At 36.9% G+C, this 25,663-nt stretch overlaps 1 protein-coding gene across 2 annotated transcripts; it reads right to left on the minus strand.

Moving 5' to 3' along the window:
- Positions 1-1,099: 1,099 nt before the first annotated feature.
- Positions 1,100-25,422, minus strand: Sec62 (SEC62 preprotein translocation factor). Of its 2 annotated transcripts, XM_034500510.2 has the most exons (9): positions 25,259-25,422; positions 18,797-18,905; positions 17,800-17,905; positions 10,924-11,128; positions 10,404-10,496; positions 8,496-8,556; positions 6,431-6,550; positions 1,892-2,340; positions 1,100-1,268 (listed from the first exon to the last, which is right to left on the minus strand). In XM_034500510.2, exons 1-9 carry the CDS (start codon positions 25,292-25,294, stop codon positions 1,203-1,205), a joined length of 1,245 nt encoding a protein of 414 aa, XP_034356401.1. In that variant the 5' UTR covers positions 25,295-25,422; the 3' UTR covers positions 1,100-1,202. The 2 variants fall into 2 exon arrangements, with proteins under 2 accessions (XP_034356401.1, XP_034356400.1); XM_034500509.2 differs by having other exon boundaries at positions 1,100-2,340.
- Positions 25,423-25,663: the final 241 nt, after the last annotated feature.

Here is a 25,663-nt window from a genome sequence, read left to right on the forward strand (position 1 = left end):
CCTTGAACCATACAATAGAAATTAAGCCGAAATTTCTAGTTCATACCTAACTACAGTAAGAATACCCTCCCCAAAGATCAGCAAATATTTATGAAAAGTTTACTAGCATTCTGCAGAAATTCACACATATCAGTAAGTAGACTTTGTAGCTAGCAGTCTTCACTTTTTAGACTAGACACAGGACATATGTTATAAAGAAATTGCAGATAAATATTGAGTGCCTGGGTACTATACTAGTAAAGGTTAAGCAAGCAATTCTGTTGTTATAAAACTGTTCCATTTTCATACCCCCAATAGGTATTAATCTACCAGTGACTAACAAGTTCACAAGCTGTAATCATTCTCTTCCTCATTGTGGACACGAGGCGGCAGGGCTCTGCAAATGTGAAGGAACAATACCCAGGCACTGCAATCAATGCACAGTGCTTTGAGGACAAGACTGCACCTACAATTCCATCCACACAGGGAGACTATCAATCAAGCTGTATTTCATAAGCTGTCAATATACAACCGGTTTTCTCATAATTAAAGGTCATCTTTAGTCAAACACTGAGAAACAGCCTAAAGGAAAATAAAGACCCACATATTCCATCACCTGCTAACTACAAAGCAAAACCTCTCTGTGACCGAAGAAAAAATCATTTAATGCTCACTATCGGTGTAAAAGGTGGTGCCAAGGACTGCTTTTGTAACAAAGGTGTGTAAAAAACAAAATGGCCCAACTAGTTTAAAGCAATTAGAGTCCAATGGTTTGCTATGTTTTCTTTTATATCCTTTATTTTTAATTGGTATTTTAGAACAGCAAATTGTCTTTCACAGCAGTGCCTCCTCATCTGATAGCACAGTCCCCATTTCTAAATGTAAAGATTTAAAGTAAGTCAAGATGAACATTAAGGCGTACAAACAGCTACTGTAAGTCTGTTCTTACTAAGAGTAACTTTTACTCATATTAAAATACATGGAATGTTGGCACACAACTGAAGCTGCTGTAGAAAGATCAGACATTCTGTGGGTCACTGAAACTCTCTCAAAACATACCTTACATGGTTTTCGTTTTACAAATTTAAGTGTTGAGAAATGTCTAAATAATAAGTAACAATTAAAATAAAATGTTTTATTTGTAAATTATGTACAGAATACATTTTATGTTATAACAAGGAGATGGGGAGGAAGGAAGAGCCTCACTGTCCAGTCAGAGCTCCTCACTTCTGCTGGAGATGACCACCTTTCTCTGGATTGAACGTACAAGTCAGTTGGGATTTCCTACGCTGGAAAAGGAGAATCTGTAGCTGAATTAAAAGGGTTGCTGCACTGTTACTAGCTGGTTTGTTTCCACAAAATGCTCTTGATCCCTGCTAACTCAAAAACCTTAAAAAAGGAATTTTCTGGTATAGTTTTATGAAAAAACAAAAAACAAACAAACAAAAAACCTAAAAGCCCCCGAAAAGAGGATAACTAGCAAGAACAATGAGTTTAAGCATGTCATCCCAAAGAAACTGCGAACTGGCTATATACTTATGCATGATCTGAAATGCTGCAGTTTCTTTACAATTTCCATGAGTCTAACAGCCATACAACTATCAAAAATGCCCTTCATCTAAGTGTCATTGTGGACAATGTACCTCTGATAGCTATCAAAATGAGGCCTACTTACTGTAAAATTATCAGATGGATAAAACTTATTAATGGCTTTAGACTGTACCAATAATAGTACCAATGTTCTACAAAACAAAAGGCTGACTGCAACTGAATGTCAAATACATTTCAGAAAATGGATTTAAAGAATGCTACAAATGCCATCTGTACATCATGATGATCGGCCAACACAGAAAACCCAACCTGCTGTACTTATTCAGTCCCCAAACTAATCAGATTATGATTTTTCATGTGCAGATTTAGGCATTTCTCCATCTTTGTCGTCATCTTCCTCATCACAATCCCCATCTGTCTGCTGTTCCAGTTCCTCTTTTGTGATCATTTCAAAATCATTCCCATTCCCACTACTGTGTTGGGAGCGGTCATCTTCCCGCCTGTCACTGTCTGTATCTGAGTGGCGCTCTCCACCTGAGCCTTCTGGTCCATGGTCTCCTGCAGCTCCTTTCCCTTCTTCCTCCTCCTTTTTCTCACTGTCTGACTTTTCCTCACTGTCGGACTTCTGCTGCTTTCTGGTTTCAGATTTCTCATCCTTCTTTAAGTCTGCTTTTGGTCCTTTGTACTCATGTGTGTACAGGGGCCTGAAGGAGTCAATGAAGCCCACGTCAGCAGTGAGGTTTGGCAGGAACCAAAAGTGGTGCCTTCCTCCAGTTATCAGCCAGATGATGAGGAACAGGATGCATCGAGCTGAGGGAACAAAGTTTCTCTTGAATAAATGAAATTAAGCCTTGAAGCAACTACAGGGAAAATTTGTTTGTAAGAAACTGAGACAATATTTAGCCTTGTTTCCATATTTTCTGCACCATAAAGACAAACACTTAAGATCAGACTGCTTAGCATCTGACAATATTTTAAGAGCTGCTCTAACCTTAGAAACACAAATGTTAGGATACCACTCTCAAAAAGGTCCTTTTTTTTTTTTTTTTTTTTTTTAAAGTCATGGACATACACTGAGGATTTGTGCATTTTGTGAAGTTGGGCTTCAGTAAGGACAGTAGTCAGGTGGAAGCTGAAGCATCCATGACATCGCGGTATAAGAAAACATGTGAGTAAGGACTATGAATGATAGTGAAGACAGCAGCCAGGGCAAGCAGAATGCCATGCAGCCTCCCTCCCTAGTCCTTATGTTTTGTCCTAATTTTAAACAACATGACATTCAATATACACTACAGTATAAATGTAAACAGAATGCTGAAGAAGTGTATATACTGAAACATATATATTATTATTTCTGATTTTAAAATAAATCCAAAAAACTCAGTGGGCCCTTAAATGTATTCTTGATATGAAGCATATGCTAACTTGAATATGGAATAAAGAATCCATATCCAAGCTTTGAATAAAAAAATCCAAGCATTAAAAAACCTCTATCATCAAATTCTTGTTTTATTAATTAGGTAAATTATGCTTATTTAAGTACCAACTGCCTCAACATTAAGAAAAATTTTATGTACCTTAAATAATAAGCCAGGTACAGTGGTGAATTATAGCGGTGCTGTAATCCTAGCACCTGGGGCAAGATCTGAGCTACCCACCAAGACTGTCTCAGAAAACTAAAAGGAATAAAAACCAAAGAAACCCCAGGAAACCACATAACGCTAACACAGCCAAGACTGCTCAAACACATGGTTTATGAGATAACTTGTATTTTTGTTGGTGCTTGGGCTAGAATCTAGGGCAGCCTGTCAGCTAGGCAACATAAAACTATATCCTCAACCTTTTCAACTTTGAGACAAGATAAACTGTCCAGAAAAGCCTGTGACTTGCTGTGTAATCCAAGCTGGCCTTAAACTCTCCATCCTCCTGCCTCAGCTTTTCAAATAGCTGGGATGATAAGTGTCTGTAATCATCTTGGCTGAGATTACTCTTACTATATTATTACAAACCTTAGATTTCAAATGGTTTTCCATTAATTTACCAATTAAGTACGTATTAGAGATTGATCCTTCCTTCCTTCCTTCCTTCCTTCCTTCCTTCCTTCCTTCCTTCCTTCCTTCCTTCCTTCCTTCCCTCCCTCCCTCCCTCCCTCCCTTTTTTTTTTTTTTTTTTTCCCTTTTGGAGACAGGGTTTCTCTGTGTAGCCCTGGCTATTTTGGAACTTGCTCTGTAGACCAAGATGGCCTTGAACTCAGATCTGCCTGCCTCTCTCCCTTGAGTGATTCGACTAAAGGCATGTGCCCTGATACCTGGATTTATTAAGGTCACGATGACTATACAAATGTTCTAGGGTAACTTGTTTTGTTTTCTTTAAATTTATGTATAACTATTTCAAAAAAGCTTACAAAATAGCAGATCCATGGTTTTCTCATTATTGTGGTTTGGATAAATCAAAGGACATGGTTTTTATACAAGCCTTGATTTATAAAAGAGTATTTTAAGTAATCGTACTTATAAAGTAGTATTTTTATTTTCACGAGAATAAAAAAGTATACCACACAACAGATAAGAGTCGTTTGTGAAACAAACAAAAGAAATAGTTTGAAGCAATTAACTTACAAAAAAATTCCACTGATAAAACAACAAAATTTTTCCTCCAAATATAATCACGATGCTGTAGTTAATTCACAAAGTTGTAAGACAGGTGAAATGTTTTATCAGATCCAAGAAAAAAGCATTTTAGAAAGATGGTAAATAAACTGAATTTCTTACCACATATAAACTGGGCATAACAGAATTTTCGAGTGCCAGAGTTTTTCTCTATATGGCAATAAAGGGATGAACCACAGAAAAACTATATGTACTATTCCTACCAGTCTTATAGTAAAAGCTCCATGTTTTAGAAAAACGCCACATCTTAAGTGGTGATATTAACCACGCATATTGAAAAACACTAAAAAGACTTTTGAACAATTCTACACCACAGAATGAGTAAGTGGGCTATTTGAAAGAAAAATTTGAAGGGTGGAATGCAGCTCAGTTGGTGGAGTGCTTCACTAGCAAGCAGGAGGAGGCTGGGTTTAATTTCCACCACCACATAAACCCAGGCATGAAGATGCACACCTGTAATGCTAGCTCTTGGGACATAGAAACAGGAGGTCATAAATTCAAGGTCATCCTTTGCTATATGGCCTTGAACTTGCAATACTGATGACTGAGTTACAGGAGACCTTGTCTTAAAATATTGTGTGTGTGTGGTGTGTGTATGTGTGAATATATACACACATACATACATATACACACACATATATATATATATATATATATAAAATTTGTAGTTACATGTGGTGTTTGCTGCTTCTCTTAATTTGCAAGATTATCTGATCCATAACTGGAAATATTATTTTCAAAACTAAAGAAACAATATTTTTAAAGGTCAAAATAATCTAACATAAATCATAGTGCTACTGGTTTAATTAAAATATAGCAACTAGAATAATTCTGTTCAGTAGAGCTAATACTTTGCTGACAAACTTCAAGAAACTGTGTAAGTTTCACTAGTGTGACAGCCAGGTGGCATCAATCTTACAGCATCTACTGTTGATCCAGGCATTACACTGGCACCAGTTACCTGTTTAATGGGATTGGCTATTATTTCTTGGCCTACAATTGTGCTCTGCTGTCTGCAGAAGCAGCAAAACATTTTTCTCAAGGTGGCTAAGCTAGAGGAAGGAAAAAAATCAAAGTTAGGTGAAAAAGGCTCATTTGAAATGGGAGGCCTGTTGCCATAGCAGAGCAAAAAATCTTGGATGAACTCTTGGGTTCATGTGGGGGGGGGGGCACCAACTCAGGATACTCTGGTGACCAGAGGGAAGGTGAGAATAAAGAAACTGTTTAGGGCAATACAAATAAAATAAACATTACTTTTATACAAATAAAAATTAATTAGCCATCAGAGAATAATATGCATCCAGGTTAGTTAATGTTGGCCAAGTTCTGTCTTCTAACAACAGAACCTAGATCAATACTGTGGGTGATTTAATTTCTTCTATAAAGCAGTACTACTCATGGCTGGGAGTGGTGGCACATGATTTTAATTCTTACACTCAGAAAGGCAAAGGTGGGTGGATCTCTAAGTTTGAGGCCAGCCTGGTCTATATAGAGAACAGAGGCCAGCTAGGGCTCTGCAGCGAGACCCTGTCTTGAACAAAGGCACAAAACAGCTCAGTAATTATAAATGTTAAGAACATTCACTTTGTTTTCCTATTTGGTGTTTAGTTATTTAACTCCTTCATTCATCTAGAATTCATTCTGATACCCAAGTGAAAAGTTATATTTGTCCCTAAAGTAGTAAACAAATTGTTTAGAACCAGTTAACTGACTATATGAATAGAACTTATATATTTAAAACAAATTACATTTATTTTACTTCAAATATCTAATAATGACTCACCACTGCAAAAATGAATGTTCATTATAGCTAATTTAAAAACACATCTACATGCAGATTAAAATATAGTAATATTATATATATAAAAATAACTAAGAGTCAATTTCAATGGGTCACCATAAAAAAGACAGCTAAACAAGGCAATGAATATTTTAACAACGTAATCATTTCACAATGCAAATATTTATATATATAATTGAATTATACTTTATACTACACAGAATTAATCAAATGTAGTATTAATAAAACATGAAAGTTTGAAAAGACATAGCAAATCCCAGATGAGAGGCAATGCAATCAGGTCTGAACACTGAGATTTGTCTGAGGAGGATGACAGACTTCTCGACGCATATGTATTAGTTCTGCTGTTCAGCTACACTGGAGCTCCAGGTTAACGTCTAAGTGCTAACACCTACCTTATACCAAGATCAGTATTACTAATAACACTTACCGATAGCAAGGAGAAGAATGCTGGCTACAAAACAGCCTGCGCCCACACTGAGGTAATAAACACCCACTCTCATTTCTGCTGGCCAGAGAGGGAAGAGGGTGGCTGCTATCACTGCAATCACTGGAGTAAGAAAGAGAGTTACAGAGTAACTTTTAGAATGAATACTTTAATGGCTTTATTACAACCAACAGTGAACATATTCTTGAAAATGGGGACTGATAAATATTGGAGTCAAAGAAGTAACATTTGTGTAAGCATAATGAATTATCGGCAATTTCATGTTACCTAACATAACATTGTATACTGCTCTTAGACTAGATTAGCATTTTAAAATCTAAATTATATTCAATTATAAAAAATACTGTCTAGAAATTAAGACTATTCCTTACGTGACCAACTACTGTCATTTTGAAGCTACTATTTTTTCATATTAGGAATAGGTAAGCTTAAATCAAAACAATCAAAGAACACCCTATCTCCCACTCCAGGGGAATCAGATTCACAAAGTTTAAAAAAAAAAAAAAAAAAAAAAAAAAAAAAAAGGTCAGCGTGGTTAGGGAAAGTATAGATAAGCATCAAGGGTTTGTTTTTGTTTGTTTGTTTGTTTTGAAATTATGGTAGGGCCTCTGGGAAAACTGATAAGAAATGAGAAGCCTGGTTACTAAGTCTTGATCATTAGGAACAGGACTCAGATTCTTGCTGTGCCATGTGTAAGCTAGGTAACCCTTCCAAAGCTAATTTACCTTATATTTGATAAACACCTGTTCTTAGTGGAATGAGGCATGAGAGGGATTTATGACAACGTAACTCCCATGCTGTAAGCGATCTACAGCATTAGCTTTCTGAGTTTAACTTCGCTTCAACTCTTACTGTGAGCTTCTCTAAATGAGATCCTAAAATATCTTACTGACCAATCATATTTTAGTGTGCTCTTGCTATGTATTCAAATATTCTTTTCCACGCATTTTTGCCCCCAAATTAAACACACACACACACACACACACACACACACACACACACACACACAATGTTTGATAACAATATAAACAGTGAGTCGAAGACTACAGTGAAGATGAAATCATCGAGTTTTTGTTCCACTGTTCAGTGGCAAACACTGTTAAGCTTATCCTATTCCCAGAGACTGCTCATGTACAGTAAGAAATTAGTTACAAATCCCTATCTCTAACTAAAGGAGCTTCTGTGACTCTCCTTCTGGTGGTTTTCTCTTTTCCTATCTCAAAAGCTGCATGCTCTTCTCTTACACTGCTATTATTCACTCTTCTCCTGAGGAAAGACAACTACTTTGTTTTACATGGTAAGAAACAATCCTCCCACAAGTATACTGGCACATACATGTACATCATATGACTGGGATTATGTAGCAGAGTAAGTTCTAGGCTGAGGATGGAGCTCAGTGGTGAATTGCTTGCCTCGTACGTGTAAGACCCTGGGTTGGATCCCAGACACTAACAATAATCAAAAACTAAAAACACTGAAAAAGCCGTAACAGTGAAGTAATTTCAATGGAATTGGTAGGCCAAAAGATACAGGCATTTAAAATTTGAACATTACTTTGCTCAACTGTGTGCATGAAAAGGAATATAAAATAAATTCCTACAAGACTGATAGGGTCAATGTGTTTACATCAACAATTTTAAAGGCACTGCCAAACTGCCTGGTGTAAAAGTAAGAAAAAGGAATGTACCATCATCAATTGTTGGAGTGTTCCCTCAACCCCAGGACTTTTACTGTAAACGTGTGTAATCTTAATTTTTGTAACTTCACTCCGTATCATGATTCATTCTTAACCAAAATGAATGGTCAGTGTGTTTCTTCTGTGAGTTACATTTATCTTCTATCAGGTTGTTCTACCGTGTTAATCTTAAAAATGTTTTAGCTGTCACAAATAATTTGAGTTTATTATGTATTTTCTAATTTTATTGAAAATATCCTCTTAAATAGTTCTTATTTTGTATTAAATTTAAAAATATTTTCTGAGGTCCTGCATTTTGTCCTCTAAAGTTTAGAGTAACTAAAAAGCTACTTATTTTATTCTCCTACTTACCAAGAATTAATCCCATGACAAATGTTTTAATGTGAACTGGGTCATAGATCCACACAAATACCTAGAAGAATCAAGAAACCTCAATTCTTAAAAGTTCTAAGGTCACATTAGTAAGAAGTTTACTTCTCTACTGTAGTCCCTCAAACACACGCTCCATCTCTTAACATACTAAGAACTTTCCCTTTCCAATCAGGACCACACAGTCATTACAAGACCCTTAGTTCTAGCTCTCAGCTTCTGTAAATTACAGGATTTTTCAATTTCTTAGTTTATTTTGAACAAGACCCTTTATTTTTTTCTGATTAATTTTATATTTTTCTAACACTTGGGGTTCTGATTAAACTTCTGTTTTACTGTTTACATTTTCCTTGGCAATCAGATTAAAAAACATTAGTCTTGCTAGTAACTACTTTAAAAACAAAACAAAAACCAACCCTCTAAACAGCGCCCGTCTTTTTTTTTCTGAGACAAGAGTTTCTTTGTATAACAGCCCTGGCTAGCCTTGAGGTAAACTCAAACTCAGAGATCTGACTCCCGAGTGCTAGGATTAAAGGTGTACACAACCATAACCAGCTTAAAAACCTGTTTTAAAAAAAAAGAACATTTTTCAATTTTAATAGTCTGGAGACTTGTGTTTCTGGTGTGCGCGCACGTGTGTGTGCACGCATAACCTGGCCCTTTCAAGATGGCAAGCTTTCGTTCAGCTTGCTTCTTTCCCTAACAGACCTCTAACTCTTTCCTGGTACAATGGGCAATCTGCCAGTCAGTTCTGAAGGCTCAAGTCAAATGTCCAAGGTCTCCAGACTCCTTATCCTTCCTAATTAAAGTAAGCATACCTAATTGGTGTCTTCACACTATTAATGCTTACTACAATGTAATACAGACGTGTTTATGTGCTCATGTCTATGTCTTTAACTGACTATAAAAGCTCCCTTGCAGAGAACTGCACTGTATTTCACTATACCACCTGTGAAGTACCTAGTACTCAACACTACACTTAACATTAAGATATCCGAGCTCTTCCTATTGCAGAATTTTAAGCACCCAGGCCTGGGAGCCACTGCCTTTTATATATACAACAGTTGGTATAAATGTGTTTAATAAAGAATATGTCTTGGAATTCCAACAGTTTAGCAGCAAGGACATAAGCATAAGGACATATTTTTGTAGTAGTTAACTTACTACTCTAACAATCTTCATGCAAGGCCATCACCACACAAATCTCATTAGAAAAGATGTAATAAAACTATCTCCTTGTGCAAAGCATTCATAATGTTGAAAATTTCAGGCTCCTCAAGAGATGTGTCCGATAAGACACTGTAGAAGTACCAGAGATCAGTAGGTGAGCCCCACAAACCATTCTGCTCCTTTTTTCTCTGGATAATAGAAATTCTGCATTTTAACTGGGCAAATTACATCCTGAATATAAAGACTGCATCTTCAAGAAACCATAATTAGTGAATTTAAGTGTACTTAACATGGTTTGCTAAAACAAAAAGCATTTGCCTCTTATCTCTTGTGGATATAGTTAAGGCCATCATGGACCATGAAACACCTTGGCAAGAAGAAACAGAAAAAAAGGGAGGAGGAGCTTGGGCCTGCTAGAGAGCTTCATGTCTGTGCTGTTCATCCCTAGAGCACACTAATGAGAAAGAAAAAAGCACCTATTTTGTACTAAGCTATTGTAATTTCAGGTTTTTAATAACTCAAATGAAGTCATATTTGATTCTAACTTTTTATAAAACTAGATTAGAAAAGATTTTTTGAAAGTTATTTTTATATGCTTAAATATGATTAGATTTTTCTCAATTGTTTCTTTTTGTAGTAATAGCATCAAATATATTTCTAAGATTTTCTATGAACAACTGGAGTTCAATTATACTCCAATCTATTGTTCTCTAATCTCACCTCATTTCCATCCAGAAAAACTTGATCATCATGTGGCTCAAGTTTGAATTTTTTCTTAGTTTCCTTCTTTTTTGGAGTTCCTGGAGTTTCCTCCTATAACAGACAGGTGAAAAGAATCAAACACTCAAGACAGCAAAAGCTGTGATACTCATGAAGTGAAAGTCTCTCCATTTCCAACAGTAACAAAGACCTTAAGATCAGTATTTACAGATAATCATGAATTATCTCACAAGGCTGGTAAAGCCATATGATCACAGGCCAATAAGGATCACGTGTACACGGTGGTTTTACTGTTTTCATTCATGTGTGTGGATACTTTGCCTGCATTTATGTCTGCATCATGTGCATGCAGTGTTTTAAGAAGGCTGGAAGACATCCCTGGAACTGGACTTAACAGGTTATGAGCCTCCACATGGGTGCTGGAAACAGAATGTGGGTCCTCTGGTCGAACAGCCTCTGTGCCAGCTCTCCAATGCCTATAAATGACCTTAAATTTTAATTTAACTTCAGGAAAACTTGCCTTTTTGGAATCTTCCTTTTCACCATCTTTCTTTTTTTCTTTTTCCTTTTTTGTTTTTTCTTCTTTAATACTTTCTTTCTTGCTCTTTTTATCATCTTCTTTCCCACTTTCAGATTTTCCTTTCTCTTTTTCTTTTTTTATGTCTTTATCATATTTCATTTTCATTACTTTTAGGGCCCGATGAAAAAACTGTTTCTTTAAAAGCCTTGGAGAAAAGTGACAATTCTCGAATTACAATTCTCATAAGTTACAAAGACACAGACTTCTTATAAAAGCAAAAATATCAAAACCCAAATAAAGTGAGCAAAGGGAGATGTGAACTGGTAACTTACAGAAGAAATTATAATCTGTAAGTCTATGAAAAAAATACTCTGAAATATCATAAACATACCAAACAAGGAATCCCACAAAGAAAAAAAAAAAGCTCAATAGCCAGACTATGTAAAGTTGTCAAAAACGCTTTTTAACTTTTAAGTAAAATAAAAGATGTTACTGGTTTGAGACTTAACCACATAATTCCTCTCTAGATACACTGATAATAACTGATACTCGTCCTCATTTCATGTTAGGCTTCTGTTGGAAGAGTAAACATAATAAAGGGGAAAATAGTTTATTTAAGAAATGCCAACAGAGAAAAATGTGTTCATGCCTGTCTGGTCCTGTTCATGTGTTTTCAGCTGTTTTATGGAGGTTATCTTTCTACATGTACTTCATCATTCAATCTACCACTGTGAGTATGTACCAAGTGGGTGATGAATAATTACATTTTACTAAGATGACACTTCTGTCTATTGATATGGATTCTAACAAGAAAAATCTTAAAAATGTGCAATGGATTAGGCATGACGCTGTATTCATGTCAGTAGTTTCTCCTAAATATAGTAAAGGCTGCTGCCATTGTGTGAAATATTCTTTCTCCAAAAGGCGTAAGTTTTCATTTCATTCTTACTTCAAGTTTTCTCTGAATTACAACCTATCCTGCTTAATACACAACACCCATTATCCCCTTTCACTTTCCACTATTTTGTCAAGAGCACTTACCTATGTACTTACTATGTTATGTGTTATATGTTTGTTCCTCTTCTAGACTTAGACCACTAACAGATACATCTTATTCAATTATCTATGAGTTCAGAAGCTTACCTGATCCCTTACTATGCCCATCTCATTGGTTGTTTTGTTTGTCTTTGTATTTTTCCTTTCTAACCTTATAATCCTATCCAGAGACTATTTGGTTCTTACCATTGTTATTTATAAGCCATGTTTTCAAATCCCTTGTTCTAGTTTCAGAGTTCCTCATATTATTCTTCATTCTTACCTTGGTAAGTGAGCTATCTGAATAAGAAGGGGAACGTCCTTCTATTTCAGAATGTCTTGAAAAATTATTAAAGAAGACACATTCTAATTGTGTTTATATTATCATCCAATACTGAATCAAAATATATAATTTTTAATGGAAAAACAAATTTTATAGTTATTTTATAGATATACACAATGTGTATATCTCAAATAACTTCTCAAATAACAATGTGATTAACTATGATGTAGTAGTACAGTAAATTAGAATTTTTTCTGCATCATTAGTTTGTATCTTCAGTTTTCTTAAATTTACTTTGTGGGAAAAAACTGTTCTCAATCATCTAAGAAAAAAATTTTAAGAAAAAAATATTTCCTCAATAAGAAGCAACAGACTGGCACAGACCTAGGGGGACTGCTGCTTCTGCTGCTCCTCTTGCATGGCTGCCCAGTCAACAATGCAAACTATGTCACTGCAGCATAATAAAGGCACTTTACAGCAAGCCCAAGGTCAACATCAACTTAAATGGAAAGGAAGGAAAAGCAGTTCCACTACAATGTAGAACAAGACAAGGCTGTCCATCCTCTCCCACCTATTCAATTGACTAGAGCAATAAACACTGAAGGAGATCAAGGGATAAAGTCAAAGTATCCTTATCTGAAGATGATATATAACAGTAATATGTAAGTGACCCTTCAAATTCCACCAGGGGACTCCTACAGTTAATAAACACTTTCAGCAAAGTAGTTGAATACAAAATTAACCCGTAAAATTAGTAGCCTTCCTATATACAAATGACAAACAGATTGAGAAAGAAATCAGGGAAACATATTTTACAATAGCCTCAAATAATATAAAATATCTTGGGGGTAACTCTAAACATGCAAGTGAAAGGTTTGTGTGATAAAACCTTTAAGACTGACAAAATTGAAGAAGATATCAGAAGATGAAAAGATCTCCCGTGCTCATGGATCAGTAGGGTTAATATATTAAAGATGCCATCCTACAAAAGCAATCTACAGATTCAATTTAATCCTGATCAAAGTTCCAACACAATTCATCAGAGGTCTTGAAAGGCCAATTTTCAGCTTCATATGGAAACAAACTATATACTTATATATACACACACACACAAACATACACTATACACATACAAATCACACACACTACACTATATTACACACATCATACCACACACACACACACACACACACATACATATCACATCCACACGCCCACACCAGACACACCACACATATCTCTCACACACATATATCACACACACTACATCCCCCCCCCCTACGTCTGTTAAAAACAATACTGAAAGAATTACTGGTGGTATCACCATCCCCAACCTCAAATCCTCAAATTGTACTACAGAACTATAGTAATGAAAACCAGCATAATACTGGCACAAAAACAGACACTTTAGTCAACAGAACCAAACTGAAGACGCAGATAAATCCATATACCTATGGACACTTGATTTTTGATAAAGAAGCCATAATTTCACCCTGAAAAAGACAGTATCTTCAACAAATGGTTCTGGTCAAATTGGATGACTGCATGTAGATATATCCAAATCAATCCATATTTATCACCCTCCACAACTTAACTCCAGATGGATCACAGACCTCCACATAAGGCCATATACACTAAATCTGATAGAAGATCAAGTGACAAATAGCCTTAAACTCACGGGCAAAGAAGACTTTTTGAACAGAACAAACACCATTAGCACAGGCACCAAAAACAACTAATGAGACCTCGGGGCTGAAGAGATAACTCAGCGGTTGAATACAAATTAGTCTTCCAGAGGACCTGGGTTCAATTCCCAGCACCCACACAGCAACTCACAACTGTCTGGAACTCTAATACCTGACACCCTCACACAGACAAACATGCAGGAAAAAAACACTAATGCTCATTCAATTATTTATTTTTTTTTAAAAAGGACTTCATCAAATTGAAAAGCTTTTCAGTTCATAAGGCAAAAGGACACCATCAATTGGACTAAGTGGCAGCCTACAGAATGGAAACACATTTTTATTAACTCTACATCTAATATATAAAGAACTTAAAAAACGAGACAAACAACACAATTAAAAAATGAGGTACAGAATTCTCAAAACAAGAAACCTAAATGGCTGAGAAACACTTAAAAAAATGTTCAATATCTTTCATCACCAGGGAAATGCAAATCAAAACTATTTTGAGATTTCATCTTATAACAAACATATGGTCAAGATCAATAAAACAAAAAATGGCTCATGCTGGTAAGGACGTGAGGTAAGGGGAACACTACTCCATCGCTGGTGGGAGTGCTAACGTGTTCAGCCACTATGGAAATCAGTGTGGCAGTCCTTCAAGAAGATGGCAATTGATCTACCTCAAGATCCAGCCATACTACTCTTGGGCACATACCTAAAGGATGTTTCATCCTACTACAGAGACACTTTCTCAACATGTTCATTGCTGCTCTGCTTATAATATACAGAAAATTGAAACAACCTAGATATCTAGTAACAAATGAATAGATTAAAAAATGTGGAATATTTACACAATGGAATATTACTCAGCTGTTGAAAAAATGAAATCATGAAAATCACAAAAAGATGGAAAGAACGAGAAAAAAAATCATCTTGAGTGAGGTATCCCAGATCCAATAAGACAAATATGTTATGTATTTACTTATAAGTGGATATTAGCTGTGAAGTCAATGATGATCAAACTATAGTCTGAGAACCACAGAGGTTTGGTGAGGAGTACAGGACTTGGGGGGTGGGGCACATAAATCTTGTCAGGAAAGGGAAATAGACAGTTATGGAATGATGGGGTGGCTGGAGCTGGAGGGTCTGGTTGGGAGTGGGAATGTGTTTCTTGTGCTCTCTCTGATTTGCTCTCTTGTTCGATTGTTTTGTCCTATTCCAATTTGTTTTTGTTTCTTTTATTTATTATTACTCCTTAAACACCCGTTTTCTAGTAAGGGACAGAAAGGGGTGGATCTGGATAGGAGGGAAAGTAGGGAAGAACTGGAAGGAGTAGGAGAGGAAAAACTGTAATCAGAATATATGAGAAACAAGAGTATGTAGTTAATGTCCAATCGAATTAGGGTTTTGAACTTAACTTTAGGTACAAACACTCAAATACTGCCTTTGCCACTTAAGTCAGTAGATGATATTGGGGTAAGTTGATTATTTTTTTTTATTTCCAAAATGGAGTGCTTATCATATACAATTTTTAGGATTAAATGGGAAGCATATACATTGTTAGTGCTTGACATAAACATATTCAATAAGTGTTAGCTATTTTTGCTATAACAAGATCCTCAATTTATATAGTTCTATAAACACAGGCTTCATAAATTATTACATCATTCTGTCTTATAGTAAATAGGATCACTGACATTCTTGGTGAGTATTTAGAAAATGTCTATAGTTAATTCTATGTCTGCCAGCGTGATGTTGATTTACTGGCTTTGAATATGTGGTGTGGGATAAACCACTCAAGTACACTGTAATACTTAGCATGATGTCTGTACTTTTAAAAACTTGTCATTGCTACATTTTTAAAGTTCCTAATATGTAGCCGGGCAGTGGTGGCACACGCCTTTAATCCCAGCACTTGGGAGGCAGAGGCAGGCGGATTTCTGAGTTCGAGGCCAGCCTGGTCTACAGAGTGAGTTCCAGGACAGCCAGGGCTATACAGAGAAACCCTATCTCAAAAACAAAACAAAACAAAACAAAACAAAACAAAACAAAACAAAAAGTTCCTAATATGTCTGACATTCAGTAAATATTAATTAAATCTGAAAAAATAAGACATCAAAAGAGGAATACACAAATAATTTTTAAACTTTTAAAAAACTATTCAACATGAATTAAACTCCCATTTACAGTGCTAGACTTCAAAATAACACTGGTTATTACGATTTGGTCATGGCTTCAGAGTACATATTCTCATCTGTTAAGATTATAGCTAGTAATATTAGCTGGAGAAACCTTCAGTAATAGCTTTACAGAGGAAACGGTTTAATCACATTTTGGAACATAAACAACCGATTTCCCAAAAAGCAAGAGGTCCTTTATTCCTAGGAAGACACATAGACATAGTGAAACAGGGCCATATTAGTAGTTCTGTGAACACGCCAGCATGCTACATACTTAAGTGGTTTACCCCATACCACATATTTAACTATTGACCTACTGAACTAATACTGGCTGCTCTCCTGAGAGATTTAGGCTCAGAGATTAAATATCCCTAACAGTAATATTGGCAGGTGATACAGATTAACTTTTGCTCCAATAAAAGCATCATTAATTTGCTGGAGTAGATAATCTGGTGCAGGGGTAGAGTATGGAAGAGACTGCTGCATTTACAGTGTTAGCCCTTACTTGCCGTATGACCTTGGCTAAGGTTTTAAATTTTACTGTGTCCCAGTTTCTGCATCTGTAGTATCCCTTTACTTTTTATAGCATACACACATCCTGAAGCAGAGAGGAAAGTTTATAGTTTAAAATTCTCATCAAATTATTGTATAAGACAGTAAATATAACCTGTATCATTGTTAGTTCAGCCCTGCTTCCAAAATAAAACTTGTTTCTGAAATGTTCATTAGTCATCTCTAGTCATTCAGCAACTAAGATTTCTAAGTATTCGATAATTATTAACTCTAACAGTTTTTAAAGAGGGTTCTCAGATGAATAACACTTGTTTTCTTTTTTTAAGACAGTATCTCAAGCAGTCCAGGTTGGCCTCCAATTCACTTGTAGCAAGAATAACCCTCAATTCTTCATCTTTCTGCCACTAAACCTGGTAGATGGCAGATACTTAAAGCGTTATTAAGCACAGTTATCATTAAATGTTATATATGCCTCCTGAACAAACGTCTAATTTAAAATCCCGAATACTCACATTTTAAACTTCAGTACCATCAAAGCAAAATCTAGCTAATACAGATTAGTAAGTATGCTCTTTATGTATTAAACAGAAAGAGGAAAGTAATTTGGTTGTTTTAGTTATAAATTCATGACCAAAGGTTTCTTTACAAAGAAAAAGTACCTAAATGAAAACGTGTATGTACTTTATCTTAAAATCTTCCAGACTACAAAGACAGTGTAGCTGTTTTGATTTTGAAAAGAATACTTTATTAGTACCACTGAAAACAGCAAGTTAGGCTTATAGTCCAGGGCAAAGCCACTAAAACACACAGGATAACAGAGTTAACCGTCATCTCTATAAAAGAGCTGGGAAAAAAAAAAAAAAAAAAAAAAAAAAAAAAAAAAAAAAAAAAAAAAAAAAAAAAAAAAAAAAAACCTGACCATTTTCTACACAGAACTTGTTCAATGTAGACATATTTATGAAAGAATCTTGATTCTTTCATCCAGTAGCTCTGGCAAATACACACACAAGTAAAAAACCATAACTACAAGTTACACACAATTAGAAATATAGTAGGTCTAAGCACAAATATATATCCACTGATAAAATCCAAGTTACATTTAAAGCTCATTATATTTAGTAACACAAATAGTTAAAAGGTTTCAGCACAATTGTTATCCTTCACCAAGAAACACTACCTGTTGCAGTAGTCAACCACAGACTCCCTGGTTGTAAATAAAGCTTCCTCTCCTTTCTTGGCCTTTGCCCACTTTGAATCCAAGAGGCACTCCACTGCTTTTGAAGCTACAGAAGAAATTTGTTATTTAAAATTTAGTATACATGAACTTATGTCTTATGAAATCATGTTATAAAAGTCAACATTCTGATAACAGAAAATAAAACAGAATATCAAGTCTAATGACTATAATGTTCTTTATGTCAACCTGTGAATATATTGGTAAGTATCTTCACAACAATGTTGGCAAGTAAATAATATTATTTACAAGCAAGATGAACTAATAGGGAAGTGTTTGTAACAAAAAATCCTCTCAAAACTATTTGTTAACCATTAATCACTGAATAATCACAACAAAAAATAACCCCAAACACTTCCTTCTTCCCTCAATGGTAATGAAAATTCTCCTGTTACTGTAACTACTCAAGAATCACTCGGGACAGCCTACTGCTGTACTAGCAAAGAAACACATTCAATTTAGGGACTAGCATGTTTATTTTTCTCAAGTTTTAACAAGTATCAAATTCATTAATAACACAAAAAAGAAATCTCTTCTGTATACAGAAATTCAAGTTTAACCGTTAAAACAAAAATACAACTGCCAGTTATAAGCTATTGGGCTATATTATAGATGGTATCAGCTAATCATGAGGTTGAATAGATGATATATGAGCAATGTTCCTACTTAGTTCCATGCAATCATACTATCTGAACAAAAGGTAATATTTTATAACAAACACTGAAAATAAGTCTTATTTTTAAAATTTCCAACAAAACCAATTATAAAGCACTTCATTGTTTTACTTTCAATCATAAGAAAGAGAAGGATAGTCAACTGTCATATGCCCATCACCCAGCTTCAATAATCACACATGTAAGCTCTTTATAACTGTTATGTATCTAAATTTAGGTAACTTCATAGAATTTGTACAGTAATAAGACTACAGATGTAAACCTACCAATAAAATAATCAACCCGATGACCCATCATATTGGTGGATTTTGTTGGACAGTTGAATCGAAGATATTTGGCTACAGCCTTCTCTTCTTTAGATGGTTCACCAACTTCCTGCAACATAGGAATATTAATTTAGTGTGATTATATTACTAAAGAGTAATTTTGCACACCTGTTCTATAAATCTTTTCAAGCGTTAGATAGGGCTTGCTTTCAGACCTTCCTTGGAGCAGACCTGATAACGGATATGAAAGACAAAATGGACACTCTTAGTACTGTCTTCTAAATACAAACCAACAGGGCAAAGGCTGTCCCATATGTTGGCCTCAATTACAGAACATTAAGCTGCTTTTCCAGTATTTGAATAGTTTTCCTTCAATTTTGTATGGCCTCCTTTACTACTCACAAAGCAATAATTTAAATGATGTTGCCATAATCGCCTAAATGTGAAAGTAAGTATCATAAATAAATGTTGTAACCATAGTCAAACATGTGTACTGACTGATGCATAACAGTTTGTAAAAAGTCCCAAATTAACCTATGATAGCAGCCTCAAAGTAGTAAGCATAAGAACTGATATGCTCAGGACTGGCACTTAGACCTTTCTTTCTTCCCTGGGATCAAGGATGCTGTCTGGGCCTCTTCCCCAGCAGGACTATGGCAAATATGGGAAAGCAGAGAGGGATATTCTTATTAATGGCAGTGCGGCAACGAAGAGCAGGTCTAGAAAAATTTCTCTATCGTTTTCTGTGTCTTTCCTTCTATGTTTGTCCCCACATTTTTTATGACAAACTCTGCTACCAAAAGCTATAGTTATTTGTGGAAATAAAAATGAAAAGTTCAACCAATTCTCTTTTATAATATAATACAACAACATATTCCAAATATTTTTTCCTCATTCAATACATCTGCTGTCAACTTCCAAGTTTATCCTGGTTACAAGTTAGCAGGATGAACTTAAGGGAAATTAAGGGAAGGAAGTCTCAATAAATGAAAGTCAGTCATTCATTCAAACACGTATTTCCTGAGTGTTTATCCTATAATCTTTAGATGCTACAATATGTATTAGAAAGGCAAGATACTTGTACTGATTTGTTACATAAATACTCAAAACAGCAACTGCTATTTTCCAAAAAGGAATGATACATAAAAATATTTTAGAAGTACAAAAGGAGAAGCAAAATTATCAAGTATACAAAAAAGATGGTTTACATAAAACTTGATTTTGAAAGGCAAGTTCTGAGCACACTGAATGAACAGCACAAACAATGAGGTTGGAACAAGCACACCTCTACAGAAATCAGTTACAATGTGGGGAAGTTAAGTTATGAAAGAGAAGAGAGTCCTTAAAGGCAAGTCGAGAAACTTTAACTTGATTCCACAAGAAGCAGAAAAATGACTACATTTAATAGAACAGAAATAGGAAAGTAATTTAAATATTTTAATGATTGTAGGCAAAACAAACAGGAAAAAACATGCAAAGCAGGATAGTTAGAAGATGATTACAGCAGTCAATTGTGATATGATGTTGGCCTAAGTAAGTCAGACACCATTAAGTACCTGCAAAAATTTTAAAAATTTCACTTTAACAAATTAGTCAACTTTTCTCCTAACTCTGTATTTTCTTTGATAAAGATACTACTAAACAACAATGGACAGGAAGACTCAAAAAATGACACCTGAGTAATTTTTTTTAAGTGGACACAGACTTCAGTTGTCTACTGATATTCTCCTTAAGTGTAAGTACTAGTTACTACAGTCAGCTCTTACTGAAGCATCTGCTGCTGTTTTAGTACCAGAAAGACTCCATAAGAGAGTCTGCATTAGCAGAGGCAGAAGTTGGTTACACAGGAGATCCTGTGTGACTGCTGCCTCCTGCAGCCTAAATGGCATAAAATAGGCGTACCTTGTTTACAAACCAGACTACAGTATACTACCTCCACTATTTGTTCCCTTTTACTGTGAACAGAATACTTCACTAACTTCTGTGCTAGATTTCTAACAAGAAATGAAAGCCTTTTGAGAGTATTAATAAATGCTTATAAAACATACAAAAATGAGCTCGTCAATTCAAATTAATGAACTTTTTATTTTTAACTCCATGAACTCTCACAACTATCTTTGAATGAGGATACAAAGAACCAACTAGTTTGGGACAGACTGCCTTTTCTTTGCACCCAGACACTAATCTATTGTTAATTACAACCCAAAATTATTTAAACAGAAAGTCTGATAGAATATTGATAAAGACTTTAATAAATATACTTTAGAAAATATCAAAATCCAAATACTAGAATGAAATAGAAGTTGCCATTTGTAGTCTATTTGAGAAAAAAAATCTAGAGTAAGCCACAGGCTTGCTTTATTCTGACAGACTTTCAAATAGAAACTAAACAGAAATAGTTATTGGTTTATCAACAGTGGAGTGAACAGAAGACAACATGTCTTAGTTTTTTGCACAAGTAATAAAAAGTAGCATAAGTGTTTATGAAAATGTTAGCTGTAGGTTAATACAAGATATTGTGAAAACCAGAGGGGACCTTAAATAAATTATGTGCTTAAAGTCACACAGCTCTGTAAGCTAACAATGGCAGTATCATCTCCAATTTGCTTCTGTCATACTTCCTATGGCAACAGGTTTGTTTGCTATGTAACTGCAAAATTCTCTATTAAGCTTGGTATGTTGAGGTGGGGTGGGAGGTGGGAAGATGAACTTTCAGACTTAGGACTGGATTTCTGGGTTCTTTCTCGTTCCTTCAGAAGGGCCCGAGAAGTCAGACCTGTAGTCTGGTTGAACAAATATTTTTCTTCTGTTTCCTGGACAAGGCATATAAGCCCATGACATGTCAGGATTTTACTTTCAGAGAGACAGATGGGTACAACAAAAATAACTGATGAAGGTTATACAAGTTCTAAGATACAGAGTCATCTGAAGATTTCAAACTGAACTAGATTCTAAATATAATCAGAACACTATGTGGAATGATTCTTTGAGAAGAAGTAAGCCACACTAAATCTTTTAAAATAAAAATTTATATTTGGAATTTGGGGAGGTAGAGCAATAGCTCAGTGATTAAGAGTACACTGCTCTTGGAGAGGACCCTAGTCTCTTCCCAGCACCTACACTGGGTGGCCTACCAATACCTGTAACCACCACTGCCAATTCCAGAAGATCTGATGCCCTTTTCCGTCCTCAGTGGGACCTGCACTAAGGTACACACATCTTCACAAAGATACACAGACATATATAAAACTAAATATATTATGTATGTATACACACACACACACACACACATATATATATATGTATAAAATTTGGGATTAAAGTAATGCAAAATTTATTTATTTTAGTCAATGATGAAGCAGAAAGAGTATTCCACTGGGAATCAGATGACTAGTCTAAATCTAATTTTCTAACTTAAAAGGCAATCCTAGTTCAAGTCACATAACCTCACTGGACATCAGTTTCTCATTAACACGAGGGTGAGATCAGTAAACTCCGAGCCTACCACTGTTTCTACATGGACTGAACACACATTGTGTGTGTGTGTGTGTGTGTGTGTGTGTGCATGTAAAGGGAGGGACAGTTTTAGGGGTCAGTTTTCTCCTGCCACCTTGTGGGATCAAACTCAAGCCATGAGACAAGTGCCTCTGTCCCTGAGCCATTTCAGTTCACAAGCATGAACTTAGGACAGAGGATTGCAAATAAGTTCTATCAGATTTTTTTTTCTCAATTTTTAAACTCCATGGTATCAGAATTCTAAATCAATGCTCCTAGTGCCTTGTTAATCTACAAAGTCACCGTATTTCCTATTCTTAAACAAGACTTTTAAAGAAGCATTTCATTAGTTTCAGCTACAATCATTCTTGCTAGAGAATCTGTTGTTAAAAGTTTACAACACAATGTCAATGAAAATGTAAGCTCACTTCAAAGTTTTAGTGACCTGATCTTAGTCCAAGAAAGAAATTTGATAATGGGACAACTCCAACTTGCTTCCAACTCTGTTAGGACACCAGATTCTAAAATTATTCTGTCCTGGAAAAAGCAAATGAATTGGCTCCAAAAAAACCAAAACAGAACTCTCACTTAATTGTTTGAATCAAACATCCCTTCACTCCCAAAAGTCACCGTAAATCAACCAAATCTGACTTTAAACAGAACATCAAGTAACAGGAAACTCACCAGATAGTATAAAATGCTTTTGCTTTAAAGTCTTTGAATAAATTTTTTTTTCTGTAACAAACTCTGAACTTTGTCATTACATTTGATCTTTTTTTTCTCAAGTGATGCCAATATGAGAGTTTTTGATTCTTGACAGGAATATAAGAACTGTGGAATTCCCTAGCATAATTGGAAGAGGCTGAAGAAATGTTTCGGTGGTTACAAGTACATACTGCTTTCCCACAAGACCTCACTTTGGATGCTAGGGCCCTGTAACTCCAGCTCCAGTAGAGCTGACACTGCATCCCAGCCTCAACTAAGGCCTGTACCCATATACACACAACCACACATGTACATATATGTGTGTGTGTAGGTAAAAAAATTTAAAAAACTTTGTTGGGCTATATAAAAGTACTCCTGTAAGATCTTCCACAAACATTCTATACTGACATTTAAAAACTTATTTAGATGGGGAAAATTTTAAATTTCATAATACCAAGCTGACTTTTAATAACCAGAGTCTCAAATAAAGAGAGTAAATAGCTATATTTCATATAACTTACAGCCTAATGGTTAATTTACTGAATAGATGGTTGTTAATTATTTGTAAGCTTATTAAGAAGTACTTAACAAAAACCAATATAACCTAATTTTTTTATTCTGGCGAAGGAAGGCATTTTTAATAACTTTTAGTAAGTCATTAACTTAATCTTTTTATACCAATTCTACAATCCTAAAAACTTTTCTTTTTTAAAGGTAAACGATCCTTCTTCCAAATGCAGAAGTTGAGGAAAAAACAAGCCAAAACACCAACCAAACCAAAAACCCTTGCTAAGTAACTGACGGAGCTGGAGAACAAGCGGGCATAAGCTAACTAACTTGTAGCTACGGCACTGAAGAGAACCATAAAGCCTCTTTCCCTACCTTCCTGTTTAATGTAAGCTCATAACTGAAATATGAGCAGCGATTTAAAACGCACATTAGATTACCTTTATGACAACATTGAAGAGCAGATAAACCTGTAAAATAATGTGTATTAAAGAGCAAAAAGTACAAATTTGTCCGGCCAGGGGTAAACATAAGGAGGACAGAAGGCACAAATTTAACAACTTCAATACAAATTGTAATAAAATAACTATCCATGTTAGGCCATAATACTAAATTTCAAAAGCCTGGGAATAGCATAACTAGAAATTTCTATTGTCTTGACACTCTGGTTTAAAAACCTTTGTGAATTCGGAATGTCTCTCATTCCCTTCTGCAACCTGTTCAAAATTATTCTGTCATGCCTGCCAATTGCCACACTTACTGAACACTGGTATCTTTCCCACGGTATTTAAAGAGTTTTCAACTGTAACTTACATAGTTCACAGGACCCGTAGGTCAGTAAGTTAATAAACCTTTTAAAACGAAAACAGGAAAAGTCATCCCAAGTGAGGTACAGAAAGACACGGACGAGTGTAACAACTTGTGACGGATATACTAACAACTTACTAGATGCCACCAACTTATGCCTTTGGTCTCTGGGTGAGCCCTTGAGGCGCTCACAGCAAGGTTTAAGGTGCACCGAACAAAGGGCACACAACTGGGAGACAACTGCGGGCAAGGGATGCTCAGGTGACATGCATTCGGGATGAGGGAGGCATGTTATGTAGGGCATGAGGCTGACAAGCTGGCATGTGAGAGGGTTCTGGGTGCCACCAGCCCATTGCAGCACCGACCGGGCAGGGTTTGTTTACATCGTGTCGCCTGGAGGAAAGCCGGCAAGCTTCAAGCCGGACTATTCGGTTAAAAGAACCATTGAGTGGGGGGAAGGAGGGCAGACGCCGCTTAACATCTGGAAGGAGCCCTCGGGCCGGGCCCCGGGGCCAGCTGACCGACGGTCTGGAAGCACAAAGAACCGGCGGCGGTGCCTCAGGTCAGCCCTCCTTCCACCCCAGTTACCGTGGCCTTAATACCGGGAGCGCCCGGGAGACACGGAGGAGGGAGGGGAGGCCGGCGCCTGGCGTCCGCGCTCCGGAGGAGGCTGGCTCCCCGCGCAGGCCCGGGGCCTCCGCCGCAGGAACGCGGAGCCGGACGCGGGATTCGAGCGCCGCGCCTCCTTCCTTCCTTCCTTCCCCCGCCGCTCCACAGACCCCCTCGGCCGAGCCAGCGGCCGCTAGCACCGTCCCGCCTCGGGCCCGGCCCGGCCCCGCGACCCCGCGGAGACAGCCTCCCGGCGCCCGTCCGCTCGGGACGTCTCCCCGTGTCCCTCCTCGGCCCAGCGCGCCCGAGCCCTCCGTCTCCACCGCTCCGCCGGGCTACCTGGATCCGCTTCTTGTGTCGCCTGCGTTCCGCCATGTTGGCCGCTCCGCCCGGTTCCTTCTGACGTGGAGCGAGCAGGGGAGGGGGGGGCGGAGGAAATCTCGCGAGAGCGCGGCGGCTCGCGGCCCGTTATGTAAGCCGCCGGGCTCTGGGCTGGGGGGCGGCCGGCGGCGACTGGCCTCCCTGGTCTTCGCTCCGTCCCTGCGGTGGCGGACGATGGAGGCTGGGTTTCCCCCTCAAGGCGGCGCGAAGTGAGTCAGAGCGCTGGAGGCTGGGAAGAGGCTTCGGCTCTCCAGGCTGACTGGACGTCGGAGTCACCTGGCTGGCGTGTAAATACAGATCCCCGGGCCCCACCCCTCGGAGTCACCGCCGCCGGTGAGGCCTCTCCTGGAGAGACCGCCTGGA

The sequence above is a fragment of the Arvicanthis niloticus genome, chromosome 4 (assembly GCF_011762505.2).
Source record: "Arvicanthis niloticus isolate mArvNil1 chromosome 4, mArvNil1.pat.X, whole genome shotgun sequence".
NCBI classification, from domain to species: domain Eukaryota; kingdom Metazoa; phylum Chordata; class Mammalia; order Rodentia; family Muridae; genus Arvicanthis; species Arvicanthis niloticus.